The following is a 14807-nucleotide window of genomic DNA, read 5'->3' on the forward strand; positions in this document are numbered from 1 at the left end:
CCCTCGCTGACCCGCGGCCCACCCCATTCCTCCCTCGCTGACCCGCGACCACCCCTTCCTCCCTGCTGACTCGCGGCCCACCCTTTGCCCCTCCTCGCTGACCCGCGGCCCACCCCTGTCCTCCCTCGCTGACCCGTAGCCCGCCCCTTCTCCGTTTCTGACCCGCTCCACCCCTTCTCCAGCTGGGCCCTTCCCACTGACATCTTCAAACCTCTGCATTTTCTTGGGACCGCCGCTCTGATTTCTTCATGGCCAAACTAAGTGGCCTGGACTCTTCCTTCTCCTGTCTCGCGCCCTCCTTGGCCTCTTCCTGCTTGACTTCCACCCTTTCAGTGGAAGCCGCCCTGCTGTGGTCACTGATCATCTCCATCCAGTGGATGATTTTACATTACTTTCTTCACCAAAGCTTTGCAGCTTTTGGCAGTCTCTTCCTTTTGAAGTCTCTTCCTTCAGTCGCTTATTTTCTGCACGCTTGTGGGTATTTGTTTCCTCGGCAGGCTTCTCCCCTTCCATTAAACGTGGAGGTCTCTTAATTCTTAGTCCTAAATCTTCCAAGGCCAACAATTCCCCATCCATACCTCTACGTTTTCAAATTGGTTTTTGTAACGCATGTTGTTCCAGAGTCTTGATTCCCTTGTTTTTTGTACTGTTTTGCTTAAACTCTCTGTGCTGAAGGTTTTAAAATGTACAAAAGGTTACACTTTGGCACTTTTGTAGAACACAATAAAAATGAACTAGAAAAATAAGTTAAAAAAATAAAGGAAAAGTTTTTATTAGATCCACCAGATGTAAAATTGTTGTGTTAAATTGCAATAAAAGCTTCTTAATGCTTATCCTCATTTTTTTCTGGGTGTGTATGCATGTATCTCATAATTGAACCAGTAATAAATATATTTCATAGACCACATTTTGAATAGCACTGTCCAAAATTTTTTTCATGGATTTCTCAAGGTACCTCAGGACTGACCTCATCATCCCCTGTTTCCCCCAGCAGAACAAACTTTAACCCTATTCACTTTTTACCATTATAGAATCTGGAAGCGTCCAGTGGTCCCTGACCCACTTCTCACATCTCCTGCATACATGCAGTCCTTGATGTTTTCCTCTTCGTTTCTACTTCGACTTAGACTTTACCATTTCTCACCTGGACTGATGTCACAGCCTTTTAGTCAATCTCCTTTTTTTATTTCTTTTCTACTTTGTAGCCAGAATAATCTTTAAAAAAATTTTCTTTAGTTGTAGATAGACACAATACCTTTATTTTATTTATTTTTATGTAGTGCTGAGGATCTACATGTACCTCACATGTACTAGGCAAGCTCTCTACCACTGAGCTATACCCACCCCTGTCCTCCCTGGCTGACCCGGGGCCCACCCCACAAAATTATCTTTTGAAATGAAGATTCTGTCATGACCCTGCTTTTCATTCACGGGGCTCCCATACTGTCAGAGTGATGACCAACATGTTGACACCTCCACTGCTCTGGATGGTTTGACTTTCCTCACGTGCTCTGCCACTCTGCCTGTACTCTGGAGGATGCCCCTTACTCTTCTGTGCCCAAGACATCTATGTGCTATACTCTTGGCTGAGAATGATTTTTTTTTCTTCATTTAGTTGTTTTCTACTTTTCCTACAGATCTGAATTCAGCATTACTTTGAGAAGCATTCTTTGGTTTTTTCAAATAAAGTCAGCTCTCACGTTATAGGCCCTGCTAGCACTTTTTATCATTTTGTTGTATGAACCTTCGTGTGTGATATCGTTATTTAATGATTGTTATATAACTTCTTCATCCTGCTAGATTATGAACTCTGAGGGCAGAATTTGTGAACCAGGAGTGCCTATTATGGGGCTGAGGCTGAGTGGTAGACCATTTGCTTACTTGCACATGGTCGTGGGTTTCTCCCCAGCACCATCAAAAGAAAAAAAAAATGCCAATTATAGTGCCAGTTATGTAGTAGGCAGTAGTACATATTTGTTGAATGACTGCTTGGTTGTTTGAGATTATTTGAAGGAAGAGACTTGGTCGACAGTGCCAAAAGCTGCAAAGGTTTAGTGAACAAAGTTGACCAAACTTTTAAGGTGCTCAGTAAGGGGAATATTGTGAATGGGGAAAGTGGATGTTTAAAGTACTGAAGTAGTAAGGATTGGTGGAGGGAGTTTTGTGGACAGGTGAGAATTGATTGATGTAAGCAGAGAGTACAATGACAAGTTTTTGGGAAAGGAGGCCAGGGATGGGAATTTGAACATGATCTACATGGATAGGGAGGAGATGTTAACATGGAGATGTTAAAGGAAGCCTGTGGTTTTTCCATCCTGGGGCACATGGGTGGGAAATAGAAGCATAACCTAATGCTCAGAAGCCAGGTAGATGTACCTGTTCTTATTGAGGCCAAGGCTAACTCAGCTTAGAATCTGATCTCCAAAAAATAGAGACTATTTCAATTATGTTTAATTTTTTTTTTCCAAAAACAGTTTTATTTGATTGTTTTTATTTTTGTGATGCTGGGGATTGAACCCAGGGCTCAGGCATGCTAGGCAAGCTCTCTACCACAGAACTACATCTCCAACACCTCAGACAGCTTTATTTGAAAGGTGGGGACCATTGAGCCTTCCCACCTACTGCCAAGGTCCTCGTGGTGTTGGGCTTGGGGCAACCAGATGCTTAACTGAAAGGAAAGTGTGTGCTCCCAGGACCAGTGATATATGTTTGTTTGTTTGTTTGTTTATTTATTTTTTAAGAGAGAATTTTTAAAATATTTTATTTTTCAGTTTTCGGTGGATACAACATCTTTATTTTATTTTATGTGGTGCTGAGGATCGAACCCAGTGCCCTGCGCATGCCAGGCAAGCGCACGACCACTTGAGCCACATCCCCAGCCCAATATATGTTTATTTTTTTAAATGAAATTAACATTGTCTCAAAGAACTTTTGACTGGAGGGAATTTTGAATGCAGCATATTTGCCATTCATAAATAGAAACCAAAATACTTAAGAAAAAAATTATCTTTTTAAAAATTAACACTTTTTAGTTAACATTCATACATTGCCAGTAGACATATACTTAGAAGGACTTGGTTTTAAATTGGTTACAAGAAGAGTTGGGGCAGTGTTTTCTCTGGAGTGTGTGAGTACATTCATGTGGCTGTGTGGATATAGAATTCTTGTGTACTCCAGAGGAAAGCATGCCTTAGCTTCAGTTAAAAACTAGTACAAAATTAATTTTCTCTTTCTTTACAGTGGATGGCAAAGTTCCTAAAACGTTCCAGAACTCCCTTGTTCATCTGGGACTCAGCACTATGAAGTCTGCAAACATATGTATAGGTCGACCAGTATTGCTTACCAGTTTGGAGGGAAAGCAGGAGGTAAGAGTCTTTTTCGTTTTCTTAAAATATTCGAGGTGTTTCTGATTTTGACTTCAACATAGGCAGAAGAAAATTAAAAGTACATTTGAAAAACGTTCACATGTATATAGACTACTCCTTTCTTTGATGTCTACAGCTATCTTGGGAATAGTAGGCCCTAAAATGCCATGTCCTTTTCCTCAAGGATGCAGTGACATACCCTTTGTTTCTCCCGACCTGTTATATTTCCCTGTAGAAGTGTCATTTTGGGCTAAGAAGGAAACCTTTGTTTCTCCTTGCTGCTGTTCACCACTCCTGAGACTCTGAGCCCAGAACCATGGATTTTCAGGAGCTAGGCTTTGTCTCCTGCTTGCCAGCCCCTGCCTCTGCCGTGGCTCCTTTGCTTACTTGTTTCATTTACAGGGGATATTCTGGAAATATTTAAAAATCATTTGTCTGCTGATGGCATCCTTCTCATTCTTTTCATTGTTCTGGGCTCATGTTGTACTTTCAAATCCTTTGCTGTGTCCTGTGGAAGAGAGGACTATAGATGTATGAACTCAAGCCAGGAATCTTCGCTCCTCAAACATTTAAATTGATGAGATCCACGTTCTGATAAAAAGTGTAGTTTAAGTTCAAACCTGGGTTACTTTAAAAAATTCTCTTGCTTTTAATATTTTTCTCATTTTCTTTTTATTACCTGTTAATGTCTTTTTCTTATTTCCTAAACTTACCTTTTGAATTTTCCAACATTTCAATGAGAGTTCACTCCTGATTTTCAGAGACACAATATTATTTATCCAAATAACTTCATTTTTGTGATCCTATGTAGTATTATCATATTTTTTGTAAGTGGAATTTATTCTATTGCAGTTTGTACCAGATTGTAAAGACTCTGGTATAAGGACTGTGTTTTGCACATTCAAGTCCTTAGCTATGCTTAGCATTCTGCTTTGTAAGTGGTATTCTAGAATACAACAATATTTTATAAAATAAATTTGGAAAATATTTTCAAGAAAATTTATTTTCTTGCTTCCTCTCTCTATGGGCAGGTCTATACAGCCTGGCCAGTGGCAGGATTTCCTGGAGGCAAGGTTGGCCTGAGTGAAGTAGCACAGAAGAATGTGGGTGTGAGGGCTGGCGATGCCATCCGGGTGCAGCCTCTTGTGGGCGCTGTGCTGCAGGCTCAGGAAATGGACTTGGCACTGAGGTTTGATTTCTTTTCCTCCCTTTCATGACTGTATGGTTGGTGCTGCTCAGTAGAAATATGAGAGTCACAAACATAAGCCACATAACTAATTTTGCATTTTCTAGTAGCCACAAAGAGTAAAGAGAAAGAGGTGAAATTATCATAACAGTATGTTTTGTTTAACCATTATATGTAGAATCTTATTTTAACGTGTAATAATTATAATAACTGCTAATAAGATGTTTTATGTCCTTTTTATCAAAATAAGACTTCAAAATTCAGTGTTCTGTAGGATAAACTTATAGCTTATCTCAATTTGGGTTAGCCACATTTTTTTTTTTTTTTATTAGTTCTATTCAGTTATATGTGACAGTAGAAAGCCCTTCAATTCATTATACACAAATGGAGCAGAATTTTTCACTTCTTTGGTTGTATGTGAAGTAGAGTCACACCATTTGTGCAATCTTGTTCCTAAGGGTAATGATGTCCGCCTTATTCCACCATCTTTCCTACCCCCTTATCCCCTTACCCCCTCCTTCCTCTCCTCTTTGCCCCATCCAAAGTTTCTCCACTCAACCCATGCCCCCCACCCACCATTATAGATTAGCATCCACTTATCAGAGAGAACATTCAGCCCGTTTTTTTGGGATTGGCTTATTCACTTAGCACGATATTGTCCAACTCCATCCATTTATCTGCAAATGTCATAATTTTATTCTCTTTTAAGCTGTGTAATATTCCATGGTATATATGTACCATAGTTTCTTTATCCATCTATCTATTGAAGGGCATCTAGGTTGGTTTCACAGTTTAGCTATTGTGAATTGAGCTGTTATAAACATTAAAGTGGCTGTGCCACTGTAATATACTATTTTTAAATCCTTTGGGTATAGACCAAGGAGTGGGATAGCTGGGTGGCTATTGGCCCAATGAGTGAGACAGCACAAGTGGTCCCATTCCAAGTTTTCTGAGGAATCTCCATACTGCTTTCCAGAGTAGTTGCACCAATTGCAGTTCCACCAGCAATGAATTGAATGTACCTTTCTCCCACATCCTCACCAACACTTATTGTTGTTTGTGTTCTTGATAACTGCCATTCTGACTGGAGTGAGATGAAATTTTAGAGTAGTTTTGATTTGCATTTCTCTAATTACTAGAGATGTTGAACCTTTTTTCATAGATTTGTTGATTGATTGTATATCTTCTTCTGAGAAGTATCTGTTCAGCTCCTTAGCCCATTTATCGATCGGGTTGTTTGGGGTTTTTTTGTGTGTTAAGTTTTTTGAGTTCTTTATATATCCTGGAGATTAGTACTGTATCTGATGTGCGAGTGGTAAAAATTTGCTTCCAGAATGTAAGCGCTCTCTTCACCTCATTGATTGTTTCTTTTGCTGAGAAAAAGCTTTTTAATTTGAGTTCATTCCATTTATTGATTCTTGATTTTATGTCTTGGTGCTTTAGGAGTCTTGTTAAGGAAGTCGGGGCCTAATCCAGTGTGATTTGGGCTTTTTCTTCTATTAGATGTAGGGTTTCTGGTCTAATTCCTAGGTCCTTATTGGATTAGCCACATTTTAAGTACTATAGTGGCCACATGTAGGGACTGGCTATTGGCCCAATGTGTAAGATAGCACAAGTTAAATGAGTACTATGTAATTTAGGGACTAAGGGCTCATGTTCCATGATTAGAACATACCCTGACATTTTAGATTAAAGGAAGTATTATTGCTGAATTTTTAGCAGTGGTTTTCATGTTGGCTTGGAGCATAGTCAGGGCTTCTGATTTTTCTTATGGTTGTAAAGAAAGGAGTAGCTTACTGTGAAAATTAAGTTTGAAGACTGCTTGAGAAAAAGACCTGATCATATATTTTAACTCGTTGTATTCATTTTAGTAAACAGAGGGTCATTACTATTGAGTTTTAAATGGTCATTCACCAAAGGCTAATTGTTCGATTCAGCCTAACTTTAAAGTATATTATCTATCCTTTTGAATATTCTGCATCTAATAGGATTTTGACTTAGTTTGTATGTACAGGTTTGATTAGAATTCATTTTTTAAAAGCACCTTTTGACATTTTATCACCTTAGTAATAATTTTGGGAATGTGTTTACATGAATCACAAAACATTTTGTAGTCATCAGCTTGAGTTTTAAATTTTTTATTTTTTAACTTTTTAGTACTAGGAATTAAACCTTGGCCACTTAACCACTGAGCTACATCCCCACCCTGGTTTATTTTTTAATTTTAACACAGGGTGTTGATAAGTTGCTTAGGGCCTTGCTAAGTGCCGAGGCTGATTTTGAATTTGTTATTGTCTTGCCTCAGTCTCCCGAGCTGCTAGGATTACAGGCTTCTATTAACTTCTGAGCTTGCGTTTTGGCACATTTTTTTCCTTTAAAAATAAAACATTCTCAAAGCCTATAATAAGTTTAGTGAACATTAAAAAATCAGAGAGAAAAAACAGTATATGTTAAGCACCAGCTTTATACTAGATGCTTCGTGTATATTGCAAACACATGCTCACACCTCACTTAACACCTTGAAAAGTATCCTTATTTATCCTATTTTAATAGGTTAGGAAATGGGCTCCATGAGGGGAATTAACTTGCCTGATACTTCCTAGGATAGTTGTTGTTGCTGCTCAGCTTAAAGCAGATTAATCATCAGATCATGTCTTAAAAAGGTGCTCCATGCAGAAGTAATCAGTTGACTGGAATTAGCCTTGATTGTGATCTACTACCTAGTCTGACCTCTTGAGGGCAGCAGTCTTAGGTGAATAATGTGAGCCTATTATAGAGGACTGTACATATTTTCAATGGAATGTTGGTCTATAAAATTTTATTTTAAAAAATCTTACATTTCAAATGAGGCTTCAGTGTATAGACAAGAAAGTTAGTTTTCAGTTAGGAAAATCAGTAATTTGAATCTACTTATATTTTTAGTTGCAACTGAAAAATCACATTAGTAATGTTGGAGCTCCTTCTGGTGGAAATAATTTTATCTGCACCCATTCTATTATAAAAGCAAAATTGGTTATTTAGGTACTTTTACTGTTTTTATACATACACACACACACACACAAATATATATTTTGTGAAGACATTCTATTTAGAGTTTAATAAATAAAATAACTTGGTTCAAAGTTTTATAAACAAATAAATTTAAGCATTTAAGGATATAATTTTCTTATTAGTTTACACAACTATTTAATTCATGAACACTTCCCCGTGTTCCCTTTTGCGTGTAATTATGTCGTCAGTTCTCATTATTTTTGTAGTAGTTATGTTCTGTTGAAGTCTCCTTGTGCACTGTTCCTGGGGGTAAGTATGTACAAGTATGTGCATATTTACATAGATTGCCATCTTAAATCCTTAAAAAAAACAAGAAACCTCATTCTGGTAAGAGTCTGTTTTCCTTATGTTACAAAAGAGGAGGGGAAGATTGTCCAGCAGAGCTGGACAGCTGTTGGTCTCCTGTAGTGCTTATGCATGGAGGAAGAAGAAAATGCTAATGTTTTGAAAACTCTCCAAGAGAAGGCTTCTTTGCAAGTGCAGCACTATTCAGGTGTGCCTACTTCTTGCATTTGAACAAGTAGGAAGACACCTGTGGGACACCTTTATCAATAGAAAGAAGGAGGTCTCATTTTTTCCTCAGGCATGTCCTTTCTCCAGAATAAATTTTCATTGTAGTCATTACTCACTTTTCTCTCTTCAGGTAATGTACTTACAGGATTTAATTTTCTTGAACAGGTAATTTATAAATAGGGATGAAATTGGCTGTGAATAAAAGCCTTTTTCCAAGGTAGGCAAGTGCAAGAAAGGAGTAGGTAGTTTAAGCTGGTGTTTTTCATGTTTGTGGTGTGAGTGCGCACACACACAGAGATGTTATTATGGATTATCATACACCCTCCAAGAAGTTATGCACACGTGAATTTATATATATATATGTGTGTGTGTGTATGTAGATATGTTTGTATGTATGTGCATATATGTGTATGTAATAAATTAATGTTTTACAAAGCATTTACCCTGTGTGCAGTGTTCTCTGACATTTATTCTAATAAAAAAGTGCTTGATGGGACTGACTAAAATGTTCTCATGATGCCCTAATGGATAGAATATTATATTTTGAAGAACAGTGGTTTTTCACTAAGGTACCAAATTGCAAATATTTTTCTGCTGTAGGAAGTGTCTGAAAATTTTAAGTTATTCCAAAATTGTATGAATCATTCATTTTTCAGGTTGCAAATAAATTATTTTGATGAGTTTTATAATACAACTGTGTAAATGTCATTTTATTCCAGTTTAGTTTCTGGTATACCTAATGCTGATTTTTGTCCCTCTCCCCTCTTTATAGTGACAAAGATAGGGAAATTAATGAAGAGGAACTGACTTCTTGTATTCTGAGAAAACTGGGTGAGACTAATATTTTAAATTGTTTTCTTAAATTTTAAGTGCAATGCTGCAGCAAATAGTGTTTTTTGAGGTCTTACAGATATAGTAGTTTCCTTCCAAATAGCTTAGAGAATATTCCCTTAATGAAGTAACATCCTTTTGAAGCAGGGGATGTCTAACTTTTCTCAGTAAATGGATTCAGCACTGGAAAAATCAAATGTCTTGTTTGTGGACAGGGTCAGGCGTAGGACCAAGGCTTTAACCCAGCTGAAAGCAATTAGAGAAATAATTGAACTGCCTCTCAAGGCACGTGGACTTCTGGCTGTTGATGGGATCTCAGATCCTGGTGTGTAGAGAGTTTGAAAGAGTCATCTTTTCTGTTTCCAGCTGGTGCTGTCAGTATGTCATAGGGGAATATTAAGCTCTCAGCTTTTTTTTTCTTTCCTTTTTATTTTTTTCAGTGCTGGGAATTGAACCCTGAATCTCATACAGGGTAGGCAGGTGTTCTACCACTGATCTTACCTCTCCAGGATTTTTTTTTTTTTTTTTTGGCAACAGGGTCAGCATTAAGTTGCCCAGGCTGATCTCATTCTTGTGATCTTTCTGCCTCAGCTTTCACAGTAGCTGGGATTATAGGTGTGTACCACCACACCTGACTAGGCCTCTCTCTCTCTCTTTTTTTAAATGTGTAACTTTTTAAAAATATATATATATTTTTTTAAATTTGCAGATGGACCTTTATTCTATTATATGTGGAGCTGACAATTAAACTCAGTACCTCACTCATGCTAGGCAAGCACTTTACCACTGAGCTACAACCCCAGCCCCTAGGTCTTTTCTTTTTCATGACAAAAGTGACTTTATTGATACTCCAGTTTTGATTGAGTCTTTTTGGTCAGATAGTTTTGTTAATAGCCAATAAGTTGCTATTAAAGCATTGAATGGGTGAAAAATTTTGTTAACGTGGTGTATTTGTTGAATTGTTTTCCAGATGGCAAGATTGTTTTACCAGGCAACTTTCTGTATTGTACCTTCTATGGACGACTTTGCAAGTTACAAGTTTTGCAAGTGAAAGGGGCAGATGGCATGGTATTGGGAAGGCCTCAGAGTGACTCTGACACTAGTGCACAGGGAATGACCTTTGAACAATCCAGCATGGAAAACAGTAACCTGGATATGTCCTTCCAGCTAAGTCAGTTACATCTGGATGAGCCCCAGAGCCCAGCATCGAGAAGTACTCCTTGTAAACCTGTTGATGACAAATTTATAAATAAAGCCAATGACATTTCGCTGGATATTACACAGAACTTTGGGGATGGCAGTGGACTTGAGCTAGAGGGAAGCACAGCTCTTAAATGTAGTTTTGAGTCTTCCAGAGAAGGAAATAAGCAGGTTATCAATGAAGAGAGACTGCTAAAATCATCCAGCACTGGAGGGAAGTGCAATACTGATACTTTTTATTTTATTTCTTCCACAACAAGAATCAATCTTACAAAGAGTTGTACAAATTCAAAGGAGCAAGATAACCCATTTAAAGTAACGTACGACATGATAGGAGGTTTAAGCAGTCAGCTGAAAGCAATTAGAGAAATAATTGAACTGCCTCTCAAACAGCCTGAACTTTTCAAGAGTTATGGTATGATATCTTCAGTTTATTGTACCTAGAAGTGTTAAATTCAAACTGAAAAGTAGTTGGCTGATTCCAGTTATCTACTGAATGTTCTCTCTCTCTGCCTGTCTTAGTTCATTCTGATAAGAGGTGCCTTAGGAGATACCATACACTGAACCAGTCTCTATGCTTTGGTCCCTGGGCTGTGATATGTGTTAGTGACAGCCTTGTCTCTTCTAATAGCATATAACAGTTGCTTGTGTTGGATCTATAATAAGTATCTTGTTGTGCTAGACCAGCTGTAAAGGTGAAAGAAATAAACTATATTCATATAGGTGGGATAAAATTTCTTTGTTAGGAAATGTAACTGTGTGCTGATTTCATTGCATTGAGACAATTAGTTAAAGGTTGTAGCAAATTAAGCTAGTGACTTGACTCTTGGCAAACTCAGGTGCCTCTTTCTGGTTTCTAACGGATCCTTTGTATGTATTTGTGCATGCTATCTCTGTTTATTCCTTTTTATGAATTTTTATGTTTAAAATTGACCCGTGGACCCCAGTGTGGTGGCACATGCTGCTACTGGTGTGGCTGAGGCAGGAGGATCACAAATTTGAGACCTGTCTCAGTAATTTAGTGAAACTGTCTCAAAGTAAAAAAAATAGAGCTGGATGCGGTGACAAGTGCCTGTAATCCCAGCAGCTCAGGAGGCTGAGGCAGGAAGATCCAGAGTTCAAAGCCAGCTTCAGCAAAAGCGAGGCCCTGAGCAACTCAGTAAGACCCTGTCTCTAAATAAAATACAAAATAGGGCTGGGGATGTGGCTCAGTGGTCGAGTGCCCCTGAATTCAATCCTTGGTACCCCACCCCTGCAAAAAAAAAAAAAAGACTGGGGATGTAGGTCAGTGATGAAGCACTCCTGGATTCAGTCCCTAGTACAAAAACAAAAAACCAAAAACCACAACCAAACTTTTGGTTTTATATTTTGCTAGTAATGTTTAGCCTCTCCAAGGTAATAGGAAGGAAATCGGTATTGGTGGCTTGCTTTTGTGTGTGCATGTTTGATTTTATTTTTGGTCATTGAACTGTGCTGTGCGAGATAAGGCTTGGCAGTGTGTGTGCAGTTTTCTACCAGCATACTTCCTATGCTTTGTGGTCTATAGAGAAGAGAGATATCATTGTGGTGATAGGTATTTGGTATAGTTAATACATCTTTCTGAGGGAGTGGGAGGAGGCCTGACTCTTACTTTAATTTTGTGATGCATGATAAATTTGCATTTGTAACTTGTGTTTGAAGTAGTATGACAGTCTTCATGAGAGTCTTAGTGAAGCTGAATTCAGTGTTCATTTTTTTCTCGTAGGAATTCCAGCTCCTAGAGGAGTGTTACTCTATGGCCCTCCAGGTACTGGGAAGACAATGATTGCCAGGGCTATTGCTAATGAAGTTGGAGCCTATGTTTCTGTAATTAATGGTCCTGAAATTATAAGCAAGTAGGTGCATGACTTGATAAAGTAAATTTAATATTACTAAATATACTTATTCAAGGTAGCCTTTAAAAGTGGCAGCATGGGGCTGGGGTTGTGGCTCAGTTGTAGAGCGCTCGCCTAGCACATGTGAGGCCCTGGGTTCGATCCTCAGCACCACGTAAAAATAAATAAATAAATAAATAAATTAATAAATAAAGTACTGTGTCTACTACAACTAAAAAATAAATATTAAAAAAAAATGGCAGCATGGACGGGGCGCAGTGGACGTACTTATAATCTTACTGGTTCTGGAGGCTGAAGCAGGAGGATCGCAAGTTCAAAGCCAGTTTCAGAAACTTTGGAGAGGCCCTAAGCAACTACGCAAGACCTGTTGAAATAAAAAATAAAAAGGGCTGGAGATGTGGCTTAGTTGTAAGTGCTCTGGGTTCAAATTCTGGTACCAAAAAAAAGAAGTGACAGCATGATATTCTCTCTGGATAATACATACGTTGGAATATTTTAAATTTGTTATATATATATATATATATATATATATATATATATATATNGTGTATAAGAGACAGTATATATATACATACACACACACACACACACACACACATATATATACACACACACACACACATACAGGTATATAGGATATAAATACATTCATATATATAGATCCGTACACATGCATGTACACACATATGTACTGAGGATTGAACCTAGGGTGCTTTACAACTGAGCTACATCCCCAGTCCATTTATTTTTTATTTTGAGACAGGGTCTTGCTAAATTGCTAGGCTGACTTCAAATTCCTGATCCTCCTGCCTCAGTCTCCTGAGCTGCTGGGATTATAGGTGTGTGTCACCATACCTGGTTTGCTTTTTAACACTAATGTATAAAAATTAAATTTGGAAAATAAATGTTGAAAGTGCTTATTCTAGAACTGTTTAAAAAGTCAGATTAGCTTTTATATACCAAGATTAAAAAATAAATAAATGGTCCTTAAAAAATATTTGTAATTTGTTACAGATTCTATGGTGAGACCGAAGCAAAGTTACGTTATATATTTGCTGAAGCCACTCTACGGTATTGTTTTTTTATTTTATGGGGGAAGCACATTTTTTTGTTTGTTTGATGTTTTGCTTTTGTTCTTTTTAGATATACATGACAGTAGTTTTTGAGGTTTTGGAATTAATAGTCAAAGCTCCATTAAAGTGAAGTAGTAGTATCTTACACAAAGCATGAGAGTAACACAAAAAATAGTAGTAGTTCTAGGAATAGATTGTAGACTTAATGAAATTCTGTTTCGTCTATTTCTAATATTGTTTTGGAAGTTTGATAAATTGGTAATTAAACTATAGAAAGTAGAAGAATTAAAACAGCATTTTTTGCTGAGTCAGTAAGCAAATAAATCTCTGAATTCCTTTAGAGTGTACCTACATTTAATTATTTTAATAGACTCTATTTTCAAAGTATGCTTAGAGCTTAGTTCTCTTATAAATTCCTTCCGAGGGACAAACCTTGTGCTCTTTAAAAAATTACCATAGTATTCCTGAGTTTAGGTTACATTGTTAAATTGCAGTGAGTATTAGAATATTGTCAGTAACTTGGTCTGATGTAATATTGTTCTTAACATGGCTGTATTTCTACCATTGTTTGGATAGTTAACATCATATTACTGCTTTTTATTTAAAGAACTGCTATTTTAAAGTGCTTTCTTCCAGTGTTAGAGATAAAATAAGAATTTTATCGTCCTACTACTGAAAATTTGAGAAGATGGTTTACCTTATTTTTTATGTATTTGTTATTAGGTTAATGGTAGTTGGGGTTTCCTTTTGTAAGAGAATTCATGTCTTTTTATGGCAGAATTGGTCATCTTGAAAGTATTGTTTACGTCGTTTAACAAAAACAAGAGGGCATTCTAGTTTATGTCCTTTGGGCTTTAGACCTACTCCCAAGGGACAGCATCTCTGTCCTCAGCTTCTGAATTGATCTAGTCATATAACAATTTAGTAGGCATTTGTGGGAGAGTTCTGCCTGGGTATAGATGCTCACCTCAGGAGCAGTAGACTCTTCCCAGTACTCTGCCTTGTAACCAAGGCAGTAGACTAGAATGTGAGTTGATAAGTTAAATCGGCTGAAGTTAAGCATCTTCACTTTCTAATGCTTTTATCTATAAGTATTATTAAATTCTAAATTTGACATGTTGCATTTCAGTTAAAAAATTGAAACTAAAATTAAAAATTAAATGTGAATTAGATATTTCGTATTATGTGTTTGTTTTTAGGCACCCTTCAATTATTTTTATTGATGAACTAGATGCGCTTTGCCCTAAAAGAGAAGGAGCTCAGAATGAGGTGGAAAAAAGAGTTGTGGCTTCACTCTTAACATTGATGGATGGCATTGGCTCAGTGAGTACAGTACTAGTACTGATCCTGTGTGGGAAGCAAAAGTGCATGTTCTGGGTCTTTGGGTATTCCAGGATAAGGGAAATGTATCTAGCATAGTAACTAGCTTCAGTAGATTACTTGGAAATTTCTAGGACAATGTAACTTGACATGTTTTCTAACATATAAAATAACATACTGTGATAGTTTTTTTTTTTTTTTTTTGTGATAGGTGGTATTAACCTGAGGCAAAAATCAATAAGGAAGATTCAGCATTAAATTTTAGGGTATTTTATTTAGAAATTTCATGAGTAAGTCATCTTATTTATGTAAAAACTCTTTCAGACAAGTAAAAGGGATGAGAAAATAATGGACAGAAAGCATTTACTCTGATCACTGGATTCCATGATGGGGT

At 37.3% G+C, this 14807-nt stretch overlaps 1 protein-coding gene across 6 annotated transcripts in view; it reads left to right on the top strand.

Annotated features, from left to right (window-relative positions):
• Positions 1-14807, top strand: part of Spata5 (spermatogenesis associated 5) — a 371863-nt gene that overhangs the window by 107790 nt on the left and 249266 nt on the right. For all 6 annotated transcript variants that reach the window (XM_048812010.1, XM_048812011.1, XM_048812012.1 and 3 more), the window contains 7 exons: positions 3241-3365; positions 4397-4554; positions 8888-8946; positions 9917-10561; positions 11891-12020; positions 13035-13091; positions 14293-14416. In XM_048812010.1, coding sequence (XP_048667967.1) covers positions 3300-3365; positions 4397-4554; positions 8888-8946; positions 9917-10561; positions 11891-12020; positions 13035-13091; positions 14293-14416 — 1239 coding nt within the window. In that variant the 5' untranslated portion in view covers positions 3241-3299. The remainder of the gene's footprint in view (positions 1-3240; positions 3366-4396; positions 4555-8887; positions 8947-9916; positions 10562-11890; positions 12021-13034; positions 13092-14292; positions 14417-14807) is intronic.

Source organism: Marmota marmota, unplaced genomic scaffold (assembly GCF_001458135.2).
Source record: "Marmota marmota marmota unplaced genomic scaffold, marMar, whole genome shotgun sequence".
NCBI lineage: Eukaryota > Metazoa > Chordata > Mammalia > Rodentia > Sciuridae > Marmota > Marmota marmota.